The sequence below is a fragment of the Strix uralensis genome, chromosome 37 (genome assembly GCF_047716275.1).
Source record: "Strix uralensis isolate ZFMK-TIS-50842 chromosome 37, bStrUra1, whole genome shotgun sequence".
NCBI lineage: Eukaryota > Metazoa > Chordata > Aves > Strigiformes > Strigidae > Strix > Strix uralensis.
This window is the reverse complement of record NC_134008.1, coordinates 830380-855753: the sequence shown is the minus strand read 5'-3', so window position 1 is coordinate 855753 and position 25374 is coordinate 830380. Positions and strand designations below refer to the sequence as shown.

Here is a 25374-nt window from a genome sequence, read left to right as displayed (position 1 = left end):
TACTGAGGGGGCACTCGATCCCCTTGTTTAGATCATCAATAAAGACGTTAAACAGGAGTGGCCCCAAAACCGAGCCCTGGGGGACACCACTCGTGACCGGCCTCCAACTGGATTTAACTCCGTTCACCACAACTCTTTGGGCCCGGCCATCCAGCCAGTTTTTTATCCAGCAAAGCGTGTGCCCATCCAAGCCTCGAGAATGCTGTGGGAAACGGTGTCAAAGGCCTTACTGAAGTCAAGGTAGACAACATCCACAGCCTTTCCCTCATCCAATAAGCAGGTCACCCTGTCGTAGAAGGAGATCAGGTTTGTCAGGCAGGACCTGCCTTTCATAAACCCATGCTGACTAGGCCTGATCCCCTGGTTGTCTATTATAGGACTTTTAATGGCACTCGAGATGACCTTCTCCCTGACCTTCCCTGGCACCCAGGTCAGACTGACAGGTCTATAGTTTCCTGGATCCTCCTTTCTGCCTCTCTTGTAGATGGGTGTCACATTTGCTACCCTCCAGTCCAATGGGACCTCCCCAGTTAGCCATGATTTCCAGAAAATCATGGAAAGCGGCCTGGCGAGCACATCTGCCAACTTTTCCAGCACCCTTGGGAGTAACCCATTCGGTCCCACAGACTTGTGTGCAACAAGGGCAGCTGATACGGGGCTTCATTTGGAGGAGTATGGGCCACCCAGACACCCTGAGTTACCATCTCCCTCCACTCAGCACTGATGCAGCCCCACACACATGGGTGTGTCCCAGGGTGCGGCTCCCCATTTTGGAGAAGTAGAGAGGACCTGAAGAGTGTTGACTGAAGGTCTGCCAAGGTGGGGTTTGGGACCTAGTGCCCATAAGCTGTGTGGGGTGGCTGAGGGACCTGGAGTTCTTTGGCCCACTGATGTGGAGCCTCAGGTTGTATAGGAGTTGCCTCAGAGTGCTTGAAGGGTTATTTCAGAGATGATGGAGGTTTTTCTTTGTAGTAAGATCCATGATGAGAAAGAATTTATGCCACAAAGTGCAGCTGGGGAGGCCCACACTGGACAAAAGGAAAAAAAAAAATCACTCCAAGGGCAGTCCTGCATGAAATTCATCAACCAAAGGGAGTCTGGATCAGATCAAGTCTTTTTTTAAATGGAGAACCAGGGATAATTGCAATTATCAGTAAAGCAAGAAGATGCTCATGTGAGGGCAAGGTGAGACAGTATCACCATAGGACAACATGTGGTGGAGATGACAGAGGGTTGTAGAAAAGCTGAAGACCCTCAACAAAGTCAGCCTCTTCCTGACTTTGGCTGTGGCTGGTGTTTCTGCCACTGATGCCTATGAGGAGACACAGTCCCCTGCAGCACTGGGGTCTCTTTGCCCCCTTGTCCCTGGACTCAGGAGCCTGGCAGGTGCATATCTCCATCGCCCACTGCCCCAGAAAGAGCCCTGAGGAATGTGTAAGGGACGGGATCTCCCTTCCCAGGGGCTGGGGGTCACGGCTTGGCCCTTTGCTTCATGGGGTCAGGGCTTGGCCCTTTGGCTTCATGAAACACATGTAAGTTTCGTCAACATCAGAGCCACCGTTCCTTTGCTTTTCCCTATGTGCCATCACTGCCTCCACATTTCTGCTCTAAGTGGAGCCTGGGGAGGCTTTGTCAACAGTGTCCCTCAGTGGGACCCATTAAAGCCACAAGAAACTTTGGAGTTTGAATCTAACTTTGACTTCCTCAGAGGTTTCTTCAGCAGCTTCTCAGTGTCTGAGGTTCATGGACTCGTCACCAAAACCACCTGAGGGGACATTAAAATGCCATGGGCTGGTCCTCTGCTGCAGAGCTGGGCTGCTCTCCTGGGACAGAGGGAGCTCAGGGCAAGTGGTCAGCGCTGCAGAGAGACAGCTCTGCCCAGGAGCAGCTCCTCTGCAAAACTCAGCAGGGCTGAGGGCACTGCCTGCAGGCACAGAGGGCAGAGGAGTCGGGCACAGAGAGGGGAAAGGCAGACAAGAGTGGGAGGATGCTGAGAGCTCACTGGAGGAGAAATCTCCACAACCCTTGACACAGTAAGTCTCTGGGTGCAGGGAAATGCAGCTGCAGGTGGTGGAGGGATCTGGTGAAGCCGGCACAGCCACCAGGAATCTCCCTCCTGTCTTGAGGAGGAGGACATGCTCCAGAGCAGGGCTTCCCTGCTGCACTGTCAGAGGGGCAGGCCATGGTGGCTCCCTTCTCCCGGGGACGGCTGCAGTGGTGTGCAGCCACATGTGCAGCCAGGAGTGCCCAGGGCTGTCTTTCAGAGCAGGGTGCCTGCACCCCAGGGGCTGTGTGCTGGGGCAGGGACTCTGCCACCTGCCAGGGTCAGCACTCAGCCTTCCCGGGGAGCTCCCAACGGCGCTGTGGGGTGAAGCTGGGGGGGCAGGAGAGACCCCTGATAGGGCAGGATCCTTCTGCTGTGGAGAGGGTTCTGCATGGTTGAGGGCTCCTCAGAGCTCCAGATCACCACTAGGAAACTTCAAGGGGATGTTTCAAGAGGAAGATCCAAACGGGGTTTACTATAAAGGTAATTTCCTGAGTCTGTGTATTCTGTTTCCTACTCTGAGGTCAGGGGACAGGATGGGGCATGGGGGAAGGAAAGGGAAGTAGATAATCACCTTTCAAGTTTGGACAAGTCAGTGAGACTCCTGAGATGTAACTTGGAGTAGTCAGTATATCTGCTAATAGCCTCCTAAAATGCCTTAAGCCATTCCTTTACCTATGGACAGCCCCAGCATCATCTTTGCTGGACTCACCAGGGTTATTCTGAGCTGCCCTTTCCCATCTGCAAACAGGAAGATGCACCCAGCCAGTGCCCTGCAAAAAGGCAGGTTTCTATATGGCCAAAGTGAGTGCACAGAGGTTAGGATGGGGTCTATGAGTGATGACAGGGAAAAGACATGGGAGAGGGAAACACATCCCAAGAGGAAAGTCTCCAGACAGCAGGGATATGATCAGGGAATGAGAGGAAACAAAACCCAGAAATGTTGTGGGAAGGAGAATTCAGAAATCTCCATATCATCCCCTCCAGTGCAGACCCCTTCCTCTGAGAAAACCCCTTTGCCTCCTTCTCTCCCACCCAGCAAATCCCCTGACCTCACTCCAGTGGAGTCCAAGGCATGAACCTCCTCCTCTGCAGCCCGAGCTGCAGCAGAGCCGTGGTGCAGTTCTCCAGCCCTGTGCCCAGTTACTTCTGCAGAGCACAGGGGCTGGGAGCAACCGCCCAGCAATGTTGGTGTCTGGGAGGTGGTGAGCACAGCTGGGGAAAGGTAACACTGTCCTGAGGCTGCCCCTGCCCTGGCGTCTCTCAGACAGACCCTCACTGCATTTAACTTGTCTCTCCACTTGTCTGTGTTATTGCTGTTGTTATTTCGTTCTTGCTGTCAGGCTCTCTGGGGATGGGAGTTTCAGCTGCACACTCACACACTGATCTTGTGGGCCCTTTCACACAGCTGTGACCATGGCAACAAGTGTCCCAGCTTTCCTCTCACCTGTGGAGATCTGGTCAATACAATCTCTGGGGCTGGGCTATGAACTAACTCTTACAGAGGCACCACCATTAGGACACTTGGCTATCCCCTTGAGGTGTCCTTCCAAGCTGTGAGCTGCCCTCAAGGATGCAAACCTATCTCAGAGCACCTCTGGTTTATCTTAAAACCCATAGAGAAGCACAGAGATACTGCGACTGAGGAAATGCTCTTGGGTTGGTGAAATGAGCCGTGTGTGTGTCCTGGGCTAGAAGTGGGATGCTGAGACCTTGAGAAAGAGTGAGACATTGAGTGATCTGCAGTGGATCCCTCTGCTCTTAGCAGTGTCTGGTGTCTTTTCAGAGATACATGGGAGGGCGATTGCCCTCCACCTCAGGAAGGTACAAGCACAAGGCAGCTGGGAACAGGCTCAACCAGCTCCCTTCACTCTTCACTAAGCCACAGGGAATCCTGTTGCTTCTCCAGTCTCACAGCCATTCTCTCTGAGTGCAGCAGAAATTCTCATGATTTCTGGTTTCAGAGAACACTCAAATGGCATGATGGGGGAGGTCAGAAAAAAAGATTGACTATAATTACTTTCTGCCACACATATTCCTTAGAACAAGGAGTGTGGATTCTGACAAACCCTTCTAAATGAGGAGTGATTCTATCTGAAGAATTCTTAATATGAAACCTAGCCCCTCCTCCCCCTGCCACATTCCCACGTACCCACTGCAGTTGGGCAGGACTGCCTTCTCAAGAACCCATGGGCAGAGGCCCTGCCCATCAGAGCACGAAATCACAGCATTAGCTGCAGAAAATGAAGCTCAAGTCAGGAGTCTGAATGAAGGGTTCCCCCAGAGGCAAAAAGAAGAGTTGTGTGTGGAGTAGCGGGAGGGTCTGCAAAGAAATGGCACAGGTTTTGCTCAGAGAACTCTCTTCACCGTTGCCACTGGCTTTTCTTCCTGTAACAGTCCGCCAGATCCAGAGGCAGCAAATGTCCAACAGCAGCTCCATCACTGAGTTCCTCCTTCTGGCATTCGCAGACACTCGGGAGCTGCAGCTCTTGCACTTCTGGCTCTTCCTGGGCATCTACCTGGCTGCCCTCCTGGGCAATGGCCTCATCATCATCGCCATCACCTGTGACCACCACCTGCACACCCCCATGTACTTCTTCCTCCTCAACCTCTCCGTCCTTGACCTGGGCTCCATCTCCACCACTCTCCCCAAAGCCATGGCCAATTCCCTCTGGGACAACAGGGACATCTCCTACTATGGATGTGCTGCCCAGGTCTTTTTCTTTCTCTTCTTGATTGGAGCAGAATATTCTTTTCTCACTATCATGTCCTATGACCGCTACGTTGCCATCTGCAAACCCCTGCAACATGGGACCCTCCTGGGCAACGGAGCTTGTGTTCACATGGCAGCAGCTGCCTGGGGCAGTGCTTTTCTCTATTCTGTGCTGCACACAGCCAACACATTTTCACTACCCCTCTGCCAAGGCAATGCTCTGCACCAGTTCTTCTGTGAAATCCCTCAGATCCTCAAGCTCTCCTGCTCACAATCCTACCTCAGGGAAGTTGGGCTTCTTCTTGTTAGTGCCTGTTTAGCTTTTGGATGTTTTGTTTTCATTGTTGTGTCCTATGTGCAGATCTTCAGGGCCGTGCTAAGGATCCCATATGAGCAGGGACGGCACAAAGCTTTTTCCATGTGCCTCCCTCACCTGGCTGTGGTATCCCTCTTTATCAGCACTATTATGTTTGCCCACCTGAAGCCCCCCTCCATCTCCTCCCCATCCCTGGACCTGGTGGTGTCATTTCTGTACTCAGTGGTGCCTCCAGCAGTGAACCCCCTCATCTACAGCATGAGGAACCAGGAGATCAAGGATGCCTTATGGAAACTTATTTCATGGCTGTTCCTCCGTAATGACAATCTTCCCATCACTCTTTGCATATAATTATCAGAGCATTCCTTTTCAAGACTATAGTAGTAGTAGTAGTAATTGTTGTTATTATTATGTCATCATGAACTTTTTCTTTATCATTATCGTTATTGTCAATGTCATTATAGTTTTGGGGTAATATGTGGTGGTTATGTTTCTACCTAAAAGTTTAGATTCAACTCAGTAGTTGTGAGGAATTTTCCTCCTCAGACCCAGTTTCTTTCTTTATACAAGTTCCTCTAACTCTTGGTTCATTCTGACTCTCTCACAGCACCTCTGGAATAATACAGTATCTCCCCAGTGCAGTGCCTGAGATGTGGGTTTCTTTCCCAAAGCCAATGCCAAGAACTGCATGAGCATCTGCTCCCCACAAGGTCCTCTTTCTCCATGGATCCAGTAGAAAAGAAGTCAATGATGTCACATTGACCTATTTGGCACAAAGTGTTAGATTTAAGACTAACTTGGTTTCTAGTCAGAGTGTAGACTGTGAATTGACCATCTACCATGAGGTGAGTCTACCTCAGGTGAATACATGAGGTCCATATCCAGAGCTGTCCCACACGTGACATGTAGTTGATGTCCTTAAGGAGAGGAGTCTGGAACTGCCTGGAGAGCCCAGGGGATCTGCAGGACTGTGTGTTCCTGAGGTGGTCAGTGACTGGAGCCCCACAAAATGAGAAAACTGGAAAGGTCCCTGACACACCCTTGGCTGGACTCAAACAGCATTTTGTCTGGGAAGCTGTCCTAAGGAACAGCCTCATCCCACTTTCATTCCGTAGTCCATAAACTGTGAGACAAACCCTGCAGTAAAAGTGGAAGGTTTGTGGGTGAGGGTGGTAACTGAAATGTTCCGCAGTGCATCTTTTGGTCTGGCTCTCTGGATGCTCAGAACCAACTGAACTCTGAGTGTACCTGTTGGGTGATGCAGAAAGATGGAGAGGTCCAATGCGTACCACAAGGGGATTTGATTTTGGGTGAAAACACACCGTGAATTATATTGTGCTTTTGTTAATTGGGATTTTTTGTTATTGTTAATTGCTAGATGGCAGCTGGACGTGACGCAGATGGTATAGAATAAAGGGGTGGATTATGTCCTGGTTCAGCTAGGACGGGGTTAAGTTTCCCCAGCAGTAGGGAGGGAGCTCTAGCCGGGTTATTCAATACCATGCTGACGTCATGTCCGGGGCGCCCCAGTGCGGGAAGTTTGGTAGAACGCGCGGTGTGTGCAGTCACTCCTCTCACTGCTGTATCCGTGTGGTATATCTTTTGTTCTGTTTATTGTTATTATTGTTATTGTTATTTTTGTTGTTTGTTTTGTTGCTGTTGCACTGTTGTATTAAAACTCTCCTTATCTCAACCCCGGGGTTTTTATTTCACTCCCTGCCCCGCTCCAGTTGGAGGGTCGGGGAGGGGCAGTAGCAACGTGGTCTTGGGTCACGTCAGGACCTAAACCACCACATATGGGAATTGCACAGAATCCAATTAACCATGCAGCCTGAGCTAACAAATATCTTAAGGAGGAAAAGGGTGTTAATAAGCTCCACAAGTGAGTGATTAAACAAGGGAAATGCCTGTGGGCGTTCCACTGTTTTAAAGCAGCAGATCCCACCTCTCCAGCCTTGTGAAGTATATGTTAGTCACAGCAAACTGGAAAGCTTAAAAACCAGTAAAAAAGAAAACTTGTGCCATCATCATGGCACTCATCTTCCATTCTCTGAACATGTACCACTGTGCAGAGCCTAGTTCTATATTCTTTATGGTCTCCTCATAGGTGCTGCCAGGCTGTACTGAGATTCCCCTCAGCCCTCCCTTCTCCAGGCTGAACAAGCCCAGCTCCCTCAGCCTCTCCTCACAGGCAAAGTGTTCCAGTCCCGGCCTATCTTGGGGGCCATTCACCAAACCCCCTCTAGCTTGCCAACATCATTCCTGTACTGGGGTCTGAAATCCAGACGCATTAACGTGGACAATGCCCTCTCTTGATCTCCTGGCCACACTCCTGGCCATCAAGCCCTGGGGGTAGCTGGCCTCCCTTGCTGCCAGGGCTCACAGCTGCCTCCTGCCCCACCAACCAGGACCTTTCCCACGGGACTTCTCCCAGCCAGCCAGATCCCTGTCTGTTCAATTACCAGTTTGAAAGTGTCTTAAGGCCTCATCCACTTCTTCTTCATGATCAGAAGGTCGGACATCCTGGATTTCCAAAGGGCTGACTTTGTCTTGTTTAGGCACCTGCTTGACAGGATCCCTTGGAAGACAATTCTGAAAGGTATAGAGGTGGAAATTAATCTGGCTTCAGCAAGTAAGGATAACAAGAAATGTTTCTATTAGTATGTGAGCAGCAGAAGAAAGACCAGGGACAGCCTCCATCCTCTGCTAGACGCAGGAGGAAACATGGTAACAAGTGATGAGGAGAAGGCTGGGGTGCTTAATGCCTTCTTTGCCTCAGTCTTTAGTAACAAGACTAGTTGTACTGAGGGAATCGAGCCTCCTCAGCCATAGGACAGAGACTGGGAGAATGACCCCCCCACAATCCAGGAGGAGATAGTCAGTGACCTACTGCATCACGTAGACATACACAAGTCTATGGGACCGAATGGGATACACCCGAGGGTGCTGAAGGAGCTGGCTGGGGTGCTCGCCAAGCTGCTTTCCATCATTTCCCAGCAGTCCTGGCTGAACGGGGAGGTCCCGACAGATTGGAAATTGGCCAATGTGATGCCCATATATAAGAAGGGTCAGAAGGTTGAACCGGGAAGTTACAAGCCTGTCAGCTTGACTTTGGTGCCCAGGAAGCTGATGGAGCAGCTCATCCTGAGTACCATCACACAACACATGCGGGACAACCAGATGATCAGGCCCAGTCAGCATGGGTTTATGAAAGGCAGGTCCTGCCTGACAAACGTGATCTCCTTCTACGACAGGGCGACCTGCTTATTGGATGAGGGAAAGGCTGTGGATGTTGTCTACCTTGGCTTCAGTAAGGCCTTTGACACCGTTTCCAACAGCATTCTCCTGGCAAAACTGGCTGCTCGAGGCTCGGATGGGCACACGCTTTGCTGGGTAAAAAACTGGCTGGATGGCCAGGCCCAAAGAGTTGTGGTGAATGGAGTTAAGTCCAGTTGGCGGCCGGTCATGAGTGGTGTCCCCCAGGGCTCGGTTTTGGGGCCACTCCTGTTTACCGTCTCTATTGATGATCTAGATGAGGGGATCGAGTGCACCCTCAGTAAGTTTGCAGATGACACCAAGTTGGGTGGGAGTGTTGATGTGCTCGAGGGTAGGGAGGCTCTGCAGAGAGACCTGGACAGGCTGGAGCGATGGGCTGAGGCCAACTGGAGGAGTTTCAATAAGGCCAAATGCTGGGTTCTGCACTTTGGACAACAACAACCCCCCAGCAGCACTACAGGCTTGGGGAGGAGTGGCTGGAGAGCTGCCAGTCAGAGAGGGACCTGGGGGTGTTAATCGATAGTCAGCTGAACATAAGCCAGCAGTGTGCCCAGGTGGCCAAGAAGGCCAATGGCATCCTGGCCTGTATCAGAAATAGCGTGGCCAGCAGGGACAGGGAAGTGATCTTACCCCTGTACTCATCACTGGTGAAGCGACACCTCGATGACTGTGTTCAGTTTTGGGCCCCTCACTCCAAAAAGGACATTGAATCACTTGAGCGTGTCCAAAGAAGCGCAACATAGCTGGTGAAGGGTCTGGAGCACATGTTGTATGAGGAGCGGCTGAGGGAACTGGGGTTGTTTAGTGTGGAGAAGAGGAGGCTGAGGGGAGACCTCATCACCCTCTACAGCTGCCTGAAAGGAGGTTGCAGAGAGCTGGGGATGAGTCTCTTTAACCAAGTAGTAAGCGATAGGACAAGACGTAATGGCCTCAAGTTGCGGCAGGGAAGGTTTAGACTAGATATTAGCAAGCATTTCTTTCCAGAAGGGGTTGTTGGGCGTTGGAATGGGCTGCCCAGGGAGGTGGTGGAGTCCCCATCCCTGGAGGTGTTTAAGAGTTGGGTTGACATAGCGCTGAGGGATATGGTGTAGTTGAGAACAGTCAGTGTAAGGTGAATGGTTGGACTGGATGATCTTCAAGGTGTTTTCCAACCTAGATGATTCGGTGATTCTGTGACAATACATCCGCCCACCACAATTTTGCCCATGATTTTCTTTCCTCTCATGTTGACCCCTCACCTCTCAGCTGACCCCAAAGACTCCACAGTTTCTCCAGGAGGTTCTTTTGGCCACCTTACTGCTACAGTAGCTACTTGCAGATCCTGTGAGCTCTCTAGCGTCCAGTCCAGACTTAGGGTCTCAAAAATACCAGGCTCCCAGGCCTCTTCTACTCCCTGGTTGCTCTGGTTTGATGTTCACTACTGGTTACACCCACCAACATACACACCAACATGACATGCACACAAACCTGTCTCACCAGTTACTGCCCCCCACAGAACAGTTGGAAGAGCAACTGACATCATCTACCTGGCCTTGTGCCAAGCATTTGATGCTCTCCTGCATGACATTCTTGTCTCTAAACTGGAGAGAAATGGATTTGACAGATGAACTACTCAGTGGATAAGGAATTGGCTGGACAGTCTCACTTAAAGGGTTGAGATCAGTGACTCGATTTCCAAAAGGAAAGTCGTCATGAGTGGCATTCCTCAGGGGTCAGTGTTGGTACCGGCCCTATTTAAGATCTTTGTTGGTGACATGGACAGTGAGACTGAGTGCACACTCAACAAGTTCTCCAGCAACACCAAGCTGTGTGGTACAGTCACCATGCTGGAGGGAAGGGATGTGCCATCCAGAGGGACCTGGACAGGCTGGAGAGGTGGCCCTGTGCAAAACTCATGAAGTTCAACATGTCCAAGTGCAAGGTCCTGCATATGGTTTGGGCCAATCCCAAGCACAAATCCAGGCTGGATGATGAGTGGATTGAGAGCAGCCCTGCGGAGAAGGATTTCAAAGGAAAATTGACTGTAAGTCAGCAATGTGCGCTCCCAGCCCAGAAAGGCAGCCATGTCCTGGGCTGCATCAAGAGAAGTGTGGCCAGCAGGTCAAGGGAGGGGATTCTCCCCATCTACTCCACTTTTTTGTGACACCACCTGCAGTGCTGTGTCCAGCTCTGGGGGTCCCCAACATCAGAAGGACACAGACCTGCTTGAGCAGGTCCGGAGGAAGCCACGAAGATGATCATGGTGCTGGAACACCTCCCCTGCGAAGACAGACTGAGGGAGTTGGGGGTGTTCAGCCTGGAGAAGAGAAGGCTCTGGGGAGACCTTATAGTGGCCTTCCAGTACTTCGAGGAGGCCTACAGAAAAGCTGGGGAGGGACTCTATCACGGAGTGTAGAGAGAGGATGAGGGGTAATGGTTTTAAACCGAAAGAGAATAGAATAAGATTAGATATTAGGAAGAAATCTTTTACTTTGTGTGTGGTGAGAAACTGGAACAAGTTGTCCAGTGAAGTGGTGGATGCTCCCTCCCAGGAAGGGTTCAAGGCCAGGTTGGATGGGGCTTTGAGCAACCTGGTCTAGTGTAAGGTGTCCCTGACCAATAATCTTTCTAACCTAATCTTTCTAAAGGTCCTTTCTAACCCAAAACATTCTATGACTGTATGATTCTATGATTATTCTCGACTTCCCATGAGCAATGTTGGTTGGACTAGATGATCTTCAAGGTCTTTTCCAAATTTGATGATTCTGTGATTACTGTCCAGCGACCTTCTGGGAGGTAAGAATTCAGTACATGCAGTGGGTGCTTTGGAAGAAAAATATCTTAATAACGAAGGTCACGTCCTCCTCTCAGCATTCCCTTCTCTCAGCTTTTATTGCTGACCATGATGCCATATGCTATGGAATATGCCTTTAGTCAATTCAGGTCAGCTGTCCCATTTATGTCCCCTCACAGCCATTTGCGCACCCAGAGGGTACCAGCTTCCGGGGTGGGTTGGAGAGACAGCCTTCCTGCTGTGTGAACACTGCTGAGTAACAGCCAAATCACTGGTGTGTGATCAACACCGTTGGAGCCATGAGTACAAAGCAGAGCAGGATAGGGACTGCTATGAGGGAAGTTCATTCCATCCCAGCCAGAGCCAGTACCGAGGTGTTGAGGGGTCTCTTTCAACCTGCGTTACTCTTTGATTCAGTGAATCTTTCCCTTGGAGAGCTCTCTAAAGACAGAATAGACAGAAGAAGAGGAAAGACCAGAGAGGCAGAAATAGAGATATGAAATACACCAGTATAAATACAGCAGTTCCTCAGAGGAATATTTCTCCACTCCAACTATTGGTAGGAAATCCCTCAGATAAACCTGTTGAAACAAACTGACTTCTATCTGCTCAGTGATTGAGTGATGGTTAGGTACAGCATCATGTGGTCAGTTGTGTCTCAGAACTCCTAATCCAGCAGGAAGCCAATGGCTGTGAAGGGGGCTGTGAGGTCACCCGTGCCTATGGAATGATAGGCCACAGCAGGACCATGGCTGAGAAAGGGACTGTGAGGTCACAGCTGGTAGGTCAGCCCTTGACTCAGGGCTGGGAGAGGTGCTTTTAAGGTCCCCTCTGCCAACGCCTCTGCCAGGCCAGCAGAAGGCACCCAGCTGGCACCTCAACTGTGAGATCCCCTCTGCTGAAGGGCCCAGGCTCACTCCAGGAAGGGGGCTTAGATTTGGGTTGTCGTGTCTCTCCTGCCTGAGAATATGATGGTTGTGTCTACATGAGAAGCTGAAAGGCCAGCAGCCCAGGGAGATCATGGTGAGGTGACTTCTGCCTGGTCAGGTGAAAGGCCACAAGAAGGCTGATGGGTTGGGTTCCCTGCTTGAAGCGTTCTTTCCCAGAGGGTTGTAGGAAACAGCAGGAGAGAGAAACATTGTCACACAGTGCAGCTTGGAAGGTGGAGACTGGGCATGAGGAGGAAGAAATGTCACTCCAAGGGCAGTGCTGTGGCACAAGAAGTCATCCAGAAGGCAGATGAGATCAGTCCATGTCTCTAATTCAAGGAACAGAGTGTGAGTGTGGCCAGACGTCAGTGAAGGTGTGGAAATGCCAGGGGCAGAGCAAGGTGAGGAAGCGAGGTGGGTGTCTGCAGCCTGCAGGGAAACAGAAGCAGCTGTGGGACAGCGTAGGACAACCTGTGGTGGAGATGGCAAAGGGCGCTGTCAAGGCTGGGAGTCACCAAGAGAACCCAAGTCTTTGTCCCCTTGGGTACAGACATCATCTCTGCCACCAAGGCCTATGAGGGGACATGTTGTCCAAAGGCACTGTGGGGGCCTCATTGCCCCCTTGCACAACCCTTATAGGGCTGGGGACTGTCATACCATTGTCCTTCTCTCAGCATCACCCACCCCACCTCCCACTGTCCCCCAAAGAGCCCTGAGCAACATGTGAAGGACACAATCTGCCTTCCCAGGGGCTGAGGGTCAGGGCTTGGCCTTTCTGCTTCATCAAACAAAGCCCCGGGTTTTCTCAGCATCTAAGCTGCCTGCACTTACTTTTGCCTATCTGCAATCATGATCTCCAATTATCAGTTGTAACGAGTCCCTGGGGAGACTTTGTGGGTCATGGTCCTCAGTGGGACTCGTTAAAGCTTCAAGATACTCTGAGTTTTGCTTTTTACATGGAGTCCTTGAGAGGTTTGTGCAATCTCCTCTCAGTACCTGAGGGTCAAGGACTCAGCACCAAATACACAATGGGCTCATTAAAAGAAAGCAAGCCCTAGAGAAGCCATGACTCTTCCTGTAATTTTTTCCAAGTCTTCAAGACCTGTACAGATAATTGGAGCAGTTTCCTAGTGTAGTTATGGATGAGTATTTCAAAGAGTTTCAAATAAAAATTATATTGTCTTTTCAAGGGTGTATTTTATTAATTTTCAGTGTAGAGAAGAGGTGATGGCAGCATTCTCCAATAGATACTGATCCAGGGTCTCTCCTAAGGACGTCTGGACAGGTCAAAAATCAGTTCCTTGAGGTCTGACACAGAATGGTTAACCTTTCCCCTCACCTTCCCACGCCACCATTTCTCTCATTGACCTCCTGGGACTTTTCCTTACATCAGACTTCTCCACCGCAGTCTGCAGCTGGAGGTTACAGCTCCTTTGCACCAGCTCCTACCTGCTTTCCTTAGTGAACTGGCTGCACACAGGCACAGATTCTTTTTCCTAATTACAAGCTAAGAAAAGTAAAGCAAGCAAGTTTCATCAGCAGTAAAACAAACTCCACAAGCATATGCTAAGTACAAGCTGCCTCTAATGATGTTGCCTGAAGACAGAGATAAACACAATGAAAGAGTTGGCTAAGGAGACAGGACAGGAAAACTTTTAACTCTGTGGTGTCAAAGCAGCAAGTGGATAGGTGAGAGGTATCTGAATGAACAAAAAGTAAGGGGAGAAGAAAACTGGAGAACAATGCAAAGGGCCTTTGCCTAGACAGTCTGCATCTGAAAAGGTGACTGTAGAAATGGTCACTGTATCATGGACAGGTGCAAATATGTAAAAGATCAGAGAAATTAAGTGTGTGGTATAAAAGGTAGAGAGTTGTAACGAATTTACAAGGGAAGATCGATATTTTTTTGGAACATCTCTTTTGAAAGGTGATGGGATTGGTAGAGGTCTCTTGTGAGTGAGGACAAGCCAATGTTGCACCCATCTTAGGAAGAGGCCAGAAATGCCACCCAGGGAGCCACAGGCTGCACAAGTTCACTTTGGTGAGGAATGTTGGGTGACATTTCTGGGGAACTAAAAGACGATAGTGTCCAAATGCAGTCACTATGGACTTCCCAAGGGTAAATCATGCCTCACCAACCTGACTGCCGTCTTGATGAGGTAATTGTATGTGTGCAGGAGGGGAGAAGAGTGGATGTCAGGTACCACCACATCAGGAAGACTTTGGACAATGTCTCCCTCAATATTCTCATGCCCAAGTTAGGCCATTACAGTCTGGATGGGTTGACAAAGGGATGGGTAACACACTGGTGGGAAGATGAGGCTGAGGGCACAACGGGGAAGGGGTCATACCCCTCAGTATGGGTCTGAACTTGACAGGTCATGTGGTCCAAATTTTTATGCAAAAGGGAGCCTACATGCGATTATCTAGCACCCTGGGCAATTGTTTCTTGAAAACCTTCAGTGGTGGGGACTCTACCACATCCCTTGGGAAGTTTCTTCCAGTCCATGATTGTTCTCAGTCCTTTGGACTAGCTCCAGTCTCTCTACATCTTTCATTAATTGTAGGGACCAGAACTGTACACAGTACTGCAGGTGTAGCCTGACAAGCGCTGAGTAGAGTGGGATGATCCAGTCCCTGTGCCTGCTAGTAACGCCCCTGCGGATGCAGCCCAGGAGCCTGTTGGCCGTTGTTGCTGCAGCGTTGCACTGCTGGCTCATCTTCAGCTTGCTGTCCCCCAGGAACAGGTCCCTTTCAACAAGGCTGCTCCCAGCCACACAGATCCTGGCCTGTGCTGGGCTCTTTGGTTATTTCCACCCAGGGGCAGGACTTTGCTAAACTTCAAGCTAAACCCCTTTGTTAAAATTCATCCTGTTCTTGCTGGCCCATTCTTCCAGCCTGTCCAGGTCTCTCTGTAAGATAGCTGTGCCTTCTGACGTGTCCACCTCACCACCCTCTGTGGTGTCATCAGCAGACATTGTGAGGGTGATTTCAAACCTGTCATACAGATAATTTAGGAAGATGTTGTAGAGTGTGGGGGCCCGTACCATTTCATGGGGGATCCAACTTGTTACAGGCTTCCAGCCTGAGTATCAAACATTGATCACCACCCTCTGAGTGCAGCCTGTTAGTCAATTTCCTACCCACCTCACAGAGCACCGCTCCGATCTATATCTTGCCCATTTGTCCAGGAGAAATCTGTAGGAAACAGCCTTTGCTGAAGTCCAGGTAAACAACATCCACTGTAAGTTTATGTTGTTGAAGAAGGCGATCAGGTTAGATTGGCATGATTTGCCCTGGATAAATCCATGCTGGATTTTCCCAATCAGCTCCTCCATTTGATTTGTAATAGCTGAAAGGTTCACTGGCTCAACCCCCAAGACAGTCTTCATTGCCCCTTCTCCTCATGGTCATGCTGCTCTGGAATCTCCCCCAGCATCTGACCCCTGCCCAGACCCAGCTGTGTCCCATGTTGGTCTTTGCAGACAGTCTTGCTCCAGGGTCTGTCGGGGTCTGGGCCAGGAGAGAGGCCAGGCAGGGCTGGCCATTCTCCCCATCCAGGCAATAAGACCAGCAGGAGGATGGAGATGGTCTCGCAGAAAGACTCACCCATAACCCTGGGGTGAGTAGCCGGTGCTGGAAATGGCCAGTGAGAGAGGCTGGGGGGTGATGAAGGCCCTGGGCCACCTTTCTGGTCTGTCCATGACACCAAGGGCACAGACCAGCTTCTTCTCTCCTGCATCTGCACATCTTTAATGCCTTCCACAAGCCCTGGCTCTGCACCACAAATGCCCTGGTGTGAGTCCTCACCTTGCATGATCACACAGTATGAGTTATATGCTGATGGTTTTCTATCCCCAGTAATTTCCAGCCCTGCCCAGCTCCTTTCAAGCTCTCCCACCTCTCCTGCCCTCCCTCCTCCTCTCTCCCCAGCAAAGCACAGTCTGGGATGGTCCCAAGGCAGTACCCACTGCAGGGTGCTCTGGTCACTCACCCCACAGCCTCAGCCCCTCTGAAGGGCACAGCAGCTCCTTGGGGGCAGAGAGGGGTCAGCCCCAGAGATGGGAGGCACCCATGGCACAAGGAAAAGGAAGTCAAGGGCAAGCTGCGTCCCGTCCCCTGCTTTTCTCTCCAGCAGATCCTGAAGGGTCTGCAGCCCCTCTGTGCCATCCCCTCTCACCAGACCAGCACAAAAGCTCTGAGCTGGTACAGCCAGAAAGGTGTTTTCATTCCCCATTCATTCCTGCCCTGGTAAGGATGGATGTGACAAAAAAGTCATGGGTTCTTTTATTTTGGTTAAGTACACAGAGTCCCTGGCTCCTGCTTTAAACAATGACCCTGGGTTACACATGGTGGGTGGATACTGATGTAGGAGGGGAAGAATAATGGAATTTCTTTGTAGACCAGATCATCACAAATGGAAAAATTAATAAATAATATATAAAGAAAGAAACACATGCTTGGCCTGTCATGTCATACACTGGGAGTTGTTTGCAGAGCAATGGCCAATAAAGCAGATCTTGCTGTGGGAGTCTGCTATAGACCTCCCAACTAAAGCAGTGAGGGGGATGAAGCTTTCTATAAACAGTTGGGAGAAATCTCGCGGTCACCTGCCATTGTTCTTGTGGGGGACTTTAACCTCCCTGGTATCTGCTGGGATCACAACACAGCAGAGAAGGAACAATCCAGGAGGTTCCTGGAATGTGTGGAGGATAACTTCCTCACACAGCTGGTGAGTGAACCGACCAGGGGAGGTGCCCTCCTGGACCTGCTTCTTGTGAACAAGGAAGAGCTTGTGGGGGAGGTAAAGGTTGGAGGCCGTCTGGGGTGCAGTGATCATGAGATGATTGAGTTTTCGATCCTGGGAGAAACAAAGAGAGGGGTTAGTAAAACTGCCACCTTAGACTTCTGGAGGGCAAACTTTGACCTGTTCAAAAGATTGATTAACAAAATCCCTTGGGAGGCTGCCCTGAAGGATATGGGAGTCCAGGAAAGCTGGACATACTTCAAGAGAGAAGTCATAAAGGCACAGGAGCAGGCTGTTCCACGTGCTGAAAAACAAGCAGGCAGGGAAGGAGACCAGCCTGGATAAACAGGGACCTTTGACTGGATCTCAAGAACAAAAGGAGAATCTATTGTCTTTGGAAGAGGGGCCAGGTCTCTCATGAAGACTATAAGGATGTAGTGACGCTATGCAGGGAGAGCCAAAGTGCAGCTAGAGCTCAACCTGGCTACAGCTGTTAAAGATAATAAAAAAATGTTTCTATAAAATCATTACCAACAAAAGGAGGATTAAGGAAAATCTCCCTCCTTTATTGGATGCAGAAGGAAACATAGTAACAAAGGATGAGGAAAAGGCTGAGGTGCTCAACACCTACTTTGCCTCAGTCTTTAGCAGTGGAACTGGCTGTTCCCTGGACACCCAGCCTCATGAGCTGGGAGATGGGGAGGGGAAGCAGAATGAGGTCAGCACAGTTGAAGAGGAGGTGGTCAGAGACCTGCTACACCACTTGGATGCACACAAGTCTGTGGGACCGGATGGGTTACACCCAAGGGTGCTGAGGGAGTTGGCAGATGTGCTCGCCAAGCCGCTGTCCATGATTTACCTGAAGTCATGGCTAACTGGGGAGGTCCCATTGGACTGGATGGTGGCAAATGTGACACCCATCTACAAGAGAGGCAGAAAGGAGGATCCAGGAAACTATAGAGCTGTCAGTCTGACCTTGGTGCCAGGGAAGGTCATGGAGCAGGTCATTTTGAGTGCCATTAAAAGTCCTATAATAGACAACCAGGGGATCAGGCCTAGTCAGCATGGGTTTATGAAAGGTGGGTCCTGCCTGACAAACCTCATCTCCTTCTATGACAAGATGACCCAACTATTGGACGAGGGGAAAGCTGTGCATATTGTCTACCTGAATTTTCAGAAAGCATTCGACACAGTTCCCCACAGAATTCTCATAGAAAAACTGGCTGCCCATGGCCTGGATGAGCGAACCGTCTGCTGGGTCAAGCGCTGGCTGGATGGACGGTCCCAGAGAGTGGTGGTCAATGGAGCTAAACCCAGCTGGCGGCCGGTCACAAGTGATTTTCCTCAGGGCTCGGTGTTGGGACCATTTCTGTTTAACATCTTTATTGATGATTTTGATAAGGACACAGAGTGTATCATCAATAAGTTCGCAGATGACACCAAGTTAAGTGGGAGTGTCGATCTGCATGAAGATAGGGAAGCTCTACAGAGAGATGTGCATAGATTGGATCGGTGGCCAACATTAACGGGATGAGCTTCAACAAGGCCAAGTGCCAGGTCCTGCACTTGGGCTACAACAACCCCCTGCATGGCTACAGACTTGGGGAGGTGTGGCTGGAGATGTCTGGAAGAGAAGGATCTGAGGGTTCTAACTGACAAGCAGTTGAACATGAGCCAGCAGTGTGCCCAGGTGGCCAAGAAAGCCAATGGCATCCTGGCTTGTATTAGAAATAGTGTGACCACAGAAGTAGGGAGGTGATAGTCCCCCTGTGCTCTGCACTGGTGAGGCCACACCTGGAGTGTTGTGTCCAGTTTTGGGCACCTCAATATGAGAGAGATCTCGAGGTGCTGGAGCAAGTGCAGAGGAGGGCAACGAAGCTGGTGAAGGGCCTGGAGAATAAATCCAGTGAGGAGCAATTGAAGGAGCTGGGACTGTTCAGTGTGAGGAGGAGAAGGCTGAGGGGAGACCTCATCACTCTCTACAACTACCTGAAAGGACATTGTAGAGAGGTTGGTGCTGGTATCTTCTCACAGGGAATTAGTGACAGAACAGGGAATGGCTTTAAACTGCAACAGGGGAGATTCAGACTGGACATTAGGAAAAAAAAATTCACAGAAAGAGTGATCAGACAGTGGAATAGGCTGCCCAGGGAGGGGGTGGAATCACCATCCCTGGATGTGATTAAGGGTCATTTAGATGAGCTGTTGGGGGATATGGTGTAAGGGAGAACTTTGTAGAGTAGGGCTGATGGTTGGACTCGATGATCCCAAGGGTCTTTTCCAACCTGAATGATTCTGTGATTCTGTGATTACCCAGTATGCAAAAAGCCAACCTCACACACAGAGCAGAGGTAATTATTTATTCCATGTCTTTACAGAGATGGGTGCTAGGTGGTATGTGCACAAAGATAGCACACTGCACAAAGGAACTACAGCCTATTTATCTTGTTACGTGATTAGTAAAAGCCTATCTAAATTTACACTCATTGGTCCATAATTACCATTCCATCTGCCTTGCTTGTTATATCAATTAGCACTCAAGCTCCTTACAGGCGTGGGGGGGCAAGACCTTTTGTCTTAAATTGAGTCAGTGGTCACAGTCTCCCCCCTGACAGCTTTACCTTTCCCAGAGTTACCACAGATTTTTGCTGACTTCATGCTTCTCAGATGATCATCCAGCCTTTGGTGCCTTCTGGGGCAGGATGTTATCCTCTTATCCGTTTCTAGCTCCTCTTCAAAGTTAAAGGAGTTTACAAGGCATGTGTTTTTTATGAAAAGTTGGAGTAACTCAGTACCTTATCTCCTGGTTACTTCTTTTGATTGCAACAGTCTTAAACTGCAACAGTCTTAAACAGTAACTGATTCTGTCATTCTATTTACAAGTTCAGAATAAGCAGAGTAGAAAAATTTCCTAGAGACATCATTTCTAAAAACACTGTATGATTATTATTTAACTTCATCCACAGGCAACAGAGGGGTATCAACCCCCCTCAGTTCCTGAGGATTCAGAATTATTTTTTTTTCTGTGGGCATTCATGTTTCCTGTGCCCTTCTTTCCTGCAAAAAGCACACTGATTATGACCCACAGGGACACAGTTTGAGGAGTTAACCCCCATCCCAAGAACAATCAAGTCCTTTTCAGGGGCAGTAGGTGCCTTGGAGGTAATTACTGCCATGTTGCCAGATCAGGGTTCTGCCCTCCTACTGTCTCAAGAGGTCTGTTCAGTTTGGGGGCACACCTTCCTTTTGCCTTTCCACGCACGAATGACCTTTTAGAAAGCCATAGCAAGCATACTGTTCATTAAATCTCAGGGAATCCCCTGTTTGATTACCTCAGCCCACAGGAGGTTTCTTTTTGCCCCTGAGGCCTGCTGGGACAGGGGGTGTGATTTTCCTGCTGTTCCACTCTGCATATCATGGTCTTTGATTTTGTAGCTCCCTCTGCCAAGCCCATCCTTCTACCTTAATTTATTAACTCTTGGGCCACCTCCCTCCAGGTCATAGCTCCCCCCTGCTGATTCTGTCTTCCTCCTCTTGGGACTAATGCATTCCACAACCTATCTTGTAGTTGTACTGCGTATAGTTTCAAAGAGTCAGGCAGGCCCCGAATCAGAGGATTCATTCTATCAGAGTTAGCAATTAATAGCATCGGGGAAGACTGCTGTGGAGCTAAACACCTGTCATGCATTGACTGGAGACAAGCAGCATTCTGCAGACTTTTGGTCAAATGATTTATGGTTGGGGTCTCAACAGATATTGGATCCCCCCTTTCCAAGGGGTCCATTCCTCCTGCCCAATAGGCAGCTTGTTGAATTAATGACCACTGATTTCTTGGGTCATAACTAATTAGGAAAACTCCTGGCCCCCAGTACTCCTGGGCCTCATCTTCTGATAACAAGATTTGGTCGCCACCAGTTAAGGATACCCTCCATACATATTCAGTCTCGGTTTCCTGAGCTTTTCTGGTATATTTCTACTGAATTTTTGAAAACTCAGTTGGAGGAAACAGTATCATCTGAATGGTGACCTGCAGAGCGCCTCCACCTGGGTCATCAGTGGTCTACATTTTAATTAATGGTCTCAAGGTTGTCCCCTCATTTTGGGGGTAAAAAATTTCTGCGCTGATTTCTAACTCTGATGTTGGATACAAGGGTCTATCAGACAATTTTGCCAGACTTGAAAATCCCAGTTCACTATCCAGAACAGAATCAAGATCTGTTTCTTGTTCATTCTCTTCTAATTTGGACCATAAAATTTTTTCTCGTTCCAGGGCATCCGACGTAGACGTGTGGAATCATTGAATGGTGTTACGTTCAGTGCCTAATTGGCTTTGTAAAAATTCAATTTGCTCTTGCAAGGACGTAATTTTTTTAGTAACGTTAAGTTCCTCAGCCAATTTATCCTGGAGAGTTTATACCAGATCCCACAAGGATTTCATTGTCTCCTGTTCTGTTTGCCTGTTCAGGTGTTTATCTTTTTGGGCTGCAGTGCTGCCCCTAATACAGCACACACTATACCTTTTCCTTTGCCTGGCCGCAACTTTTGCCCCAGTGATATGGCTTGCCACTGCTTCTGGATTACACCAATTACTGTGGGCCCAGACCATTCCTGGCAGAGTAGGACATGTCTTATACTCCATCAATTTCTTGAGAATAGGGGAGCAGTCAGGCACTGAAATTTCCCGGGCAGTCATGTCTTGCCACTGCTCAAACCTCTCCCAGCTTATAGGTGAGGGGTCACTTCCCTCTCCGTGTTTGTCAGATGGAGAATCAATATCTCATAGGACGTTCCAACACCGAGGGGATCCTGTCCATGACACCAATTTTAATGTCACGTCCCACTCAGACAAAGGACACAAGTGACTTAGATTTGTAAATCCCCAGCAGAGTGGACAACAGTGAAACAAGTCTCAAAGTCCATGCAAAGACATTTATTAGTTTCCCACGATGTACGAGTTGGATACATGATAATTGACTAAATATATAACAAATTACCACAAGTGATATAGTATGCCTTGTGTTACCTAATGGTAATAAGGAAAAAAAGGGAAAAAATAAAGAAAGATATGTAGAGAGAATAGATAAATGCAGATCACCAGCCCGGGTTCCTGCGCTGGTCCCATCAACAAGGGTTCAAGAATGCATCCGTCTTCTTCACTTCTTCATTTCTTTTTGTCTTTTACTCCTCGCCCCCCTCAATTTGTACACACTTCCCTTTGGTGCATCCCCTAGTTCGACCCACATACCTACATATCCCATGTATGGGGAGGGGTGACGTGTTTCATGGGATGATGTAATTAGCATGATTTTGTAAATCTCCGTTAGCATATGCAGGGGTGTTAACCTTAATATGCATTTTGTGGATAATGAAGCAAAGGTCATTCACCGGACAGATGGCCCTTGAAACTTGACCAGGTGCCCCAGAGCAGAGCCGTCCTGTCTCCACAGGGCTCCCCTCTCCAGCTGCATCCCGTGTTATTCAGGCAACCCTATCAGCTCCAGACTCCACATTATCCACACCATGGCTATAGTTTTGTTACTTGCGAGTGCTTGAGACATTCCTCGGCTCGGAGGACCTCCATTCCCCCCTGTCCTTTATCTTGTCTCTCACCCTTGTTTCTCTCAGGCTGTTTTTCTTAGTCCTTGTTACAGAGAGTTACAAGTCATTTCTCACAAGTTACTCCATCTTGGGTGATCTCTCACTCTGTGGGGCTTCATTCACTACCCCCCCAGACACACACTGCCCCTGGAGAGCCTGGGGGATCTCAAGGCAGTTTCAGTTTCCCCTTGAGAACAAAGACATCTGCTATGTCTTACCCGCCTTGGGTATGTCACTCAGTGACCAGCTATTGCTTCCACTGTCACGAGATGCTGATGAGTGAGTCCTAAATTCAATCCTCATTCTCCAAAAGGCCACAATGTGACTGAGAGGTTTTTGCTCATGCAGCTGTGCAGAACCCTAAGTGACAGTCCTTTTGGAGATGTGATTGCTCAAGCCTAGTCCTGACATCATCATTGTAAAAAAAGCCCAGTGTTCGCATGTGGCACAGAGGAGATTCCATTTTATTACTGAGATGCTGCAAGAGGTTCAGTTCTGACCAAGCATTAGACACCATTGTAGAGGCTCTAGTTGAGACATAGTGGGTTACTGCTTCTGTAGAAGTGTGAAGAATCCAAACATTACTGCAGGAACATTATAATTAAAAAAATAAGAATGAAAATAATAACAAAGAGAACAAAACAAAGCTCAGGACTGGTGTAGACCATTGTCATGGATGAAAGTATTAACATGGTAATGGTTTTAGCACCAAATCAAGATTCATTAATGACTAACAGCACTTAATCATTAACCAAATTGAAGATTTACAAAATAATTCAATAACATATATTATCATTAAAATAGTGACTTAACTACAGATTCAAAAATGACAAGATTCACACTAACTTACTATATGGTACTTTAAATCAATGTATACATGCATGCATATTCACAAACACAAAGCCTATAAAAAAAAACTTGGATCCAGTAAAATAAGTATGCACCCACACTAGTGAAAATAACTGTGTATGCCCAAACCCGTTAGCAAGTAGAGACAGAGAAAGTGGGTGAAAGAGAATCTAGCTCAAAGTTAAAATTTCCTTTTTCTCAAGTTTGGAGTAAATACTCACAATGCATTGGCATTTCTCAATACGCGATAATTGAGATTTGAGTGATCAACTTTGTCCTGGCCTCCCGTTGGTCTGACAGCAGAGGTGTCAGAGGAAAGTCTGACTTTCATCAGGTATTTTTCCACTCCAGCCCAGCTTGAGTGATGAAATATTCTGATGTTTTCCACCAGTTGCACAGGCCAACAACTTGATGGATGTGCAGTTCTGCTATTGTTTTCTTCAACTGCATCCTGGGTACAGATGTACCAAGCTGTCAGGAGGTGATGGACTGTTTTAATCATTTCAAAGGAGGGCAGGAGTCAGATTCATGAAAGGGTTACCTTAACACCCTGGTTTCTGACCATTAGTGGCTTCTACCTCCCCAGGTTGGTATGACCCAAAAGAAGGTTGGAATCACACCAAGCACCGAGAAACACAGCAAGTAATGGGGGTGGGGTGGGGTGTAGAATTGTACCACCACAACTATCCTGTGAGTAATTTGTGGAGAGAGATGGGAAGTTTACTGCTGCTTAAAAGGTGTCCATGAAATCAGTTTCCTAATAGCATCCTTGATCTCCTGGTTCTTCAAGCTATAGATGAGGGCGTTCACTGCTGGAGGCACCACTGAGTACAGAAATGACACCACCAGATCAAGGGATGGGGAGGAGATGGATGGAGGCTTCAGGTAGGAAAATGATGCAGTGCTAACAAATATGGAGACCACGGCTAGATGAGGGAGACACGTGGAACAGGCTTTGTGCTGTCCCTGCTCAGAGGAGATCCTCAGCACGGCCCTGAAGATCTGCACATAGGACACCACAATGAAAATAAAACACCCAAATTCCACAAAAACACTAACCACAACAACCCCAGATTCCCTAAGGTAGGAGTCTGAGCAGGAGAGCTTGAGGATCGGGGGGATTTCACAGAAGAACTGATCCAGGACATTGTCTTTGCACACTGTTATAGAAAATTTGTTGGCCGTGTGCAGAACAGCATAGAGAAACCCACTGCCCCAGGCAGCTGCTGCCATGTGGACACAAGCTCTGCTGCCCAGGAGGGTCCCGTAGTGCAGGGGTTTGCAGATGGCAACGTAGCGGTCATAGGCCATGATGGTGAGAAGAAAATACTCTGCTGACATAAAAAAGAAAAAGAAAAATAGCTGGACGGCACATCCCAAGTAGGAAATGTCCCTGGTGTCCCAGAAGGAATTGGCCATGGCTTTGGGGAGAGTGGTGGAGATGGAGCCCAGATCAAGGAGGGAGAGGTTGAGGAGGAAGAAGTACATGGGGGTGTGCAGGTGGTGGTCACAGGTGATGGCGATGATGATGAGGCCATTGCCCAGGAGGGCAGCCAGGTAGATGCCCAGGAAGAGCCAGAAGTGCAAGAGCTGCAGCTCCCGAGTGTCTGCGAATGCCAGAAGGAGGAACTCGGTGATGGAGCTGCTGTTGGACATTTGCTGCCTCTGGATCTGGCGGACTGTTACAGGAAGAAATGCCAGTGGCAAATGTGAAGAGAGTTCTGTGAGCAAAACTTGTGCTATTTCTTCTTAGACCCTACCCCTACCCCCCCCCCCCCCCCCACCCCCACCCTACTCTTTTTTTGCCTGTGGGGTAACCCGTCATTCAACCTCACGACTTGAGATTCATTTTCTGCAGCTAATGCTGTGATTTCATGCCATGACAGGCAGGGCCTCTGCCCATAAGTTACTGAGAAGTCAGCCCTGCGAATTGCAGTGGGTAGAGGGAATGTGGCAGGGGGAGGAGGGACTAGGTTTGCTATTTAGAATTAGACAGATGAAATCACTCCTCATTTAGAAGTGTGTGTCAGAATCCGCACTCCTAGTTCTAAGGAATATGGGTGTCAGAAAGTCATTTTAGGCAATCTTTTTTTCCTATCTCCCCCATCATGCCGTTTGAGTGTTCTCTA

At 48.9% G+C, this 25374-nt stretch overlaps 2 protein-coding genes across 2 annotated transcripts; one reads left to right on the top strand and one right to left on the bottom strand.

Annotated features, from left to right (window-relative positions):
• Positions 1–4464: 4464 nt before the first annotated feature.
• LOC141937086 (olfactory receptor 14A16-like) lies at positions 4465–5424 on the top strand. The gene has a single exon (XM_074854487.1). It carries the CDS (start codon positions 4465–4467, stop codon positions 5422–5424), a length of 960 nt encoding a protein of 319 aa, XP_074710588.1.
• An 18541-nt stretch (positions 5425–23965) lies between these two features.
• On the bottom strand, positions 23966–24901 carry LOC141937122 (olfactory receptor 14A16-like). Its single transcript, XM_074854557.1, has one exon. It carries the CDS (start codon positions 24899–24901, stop codon positions 23966–23968), a length of 936 nt encoding a protein of 311 aa, XP_074710658.1.
• Between the last annotated feature and the right edge of the window lie 473 nt (positions 24902–25374).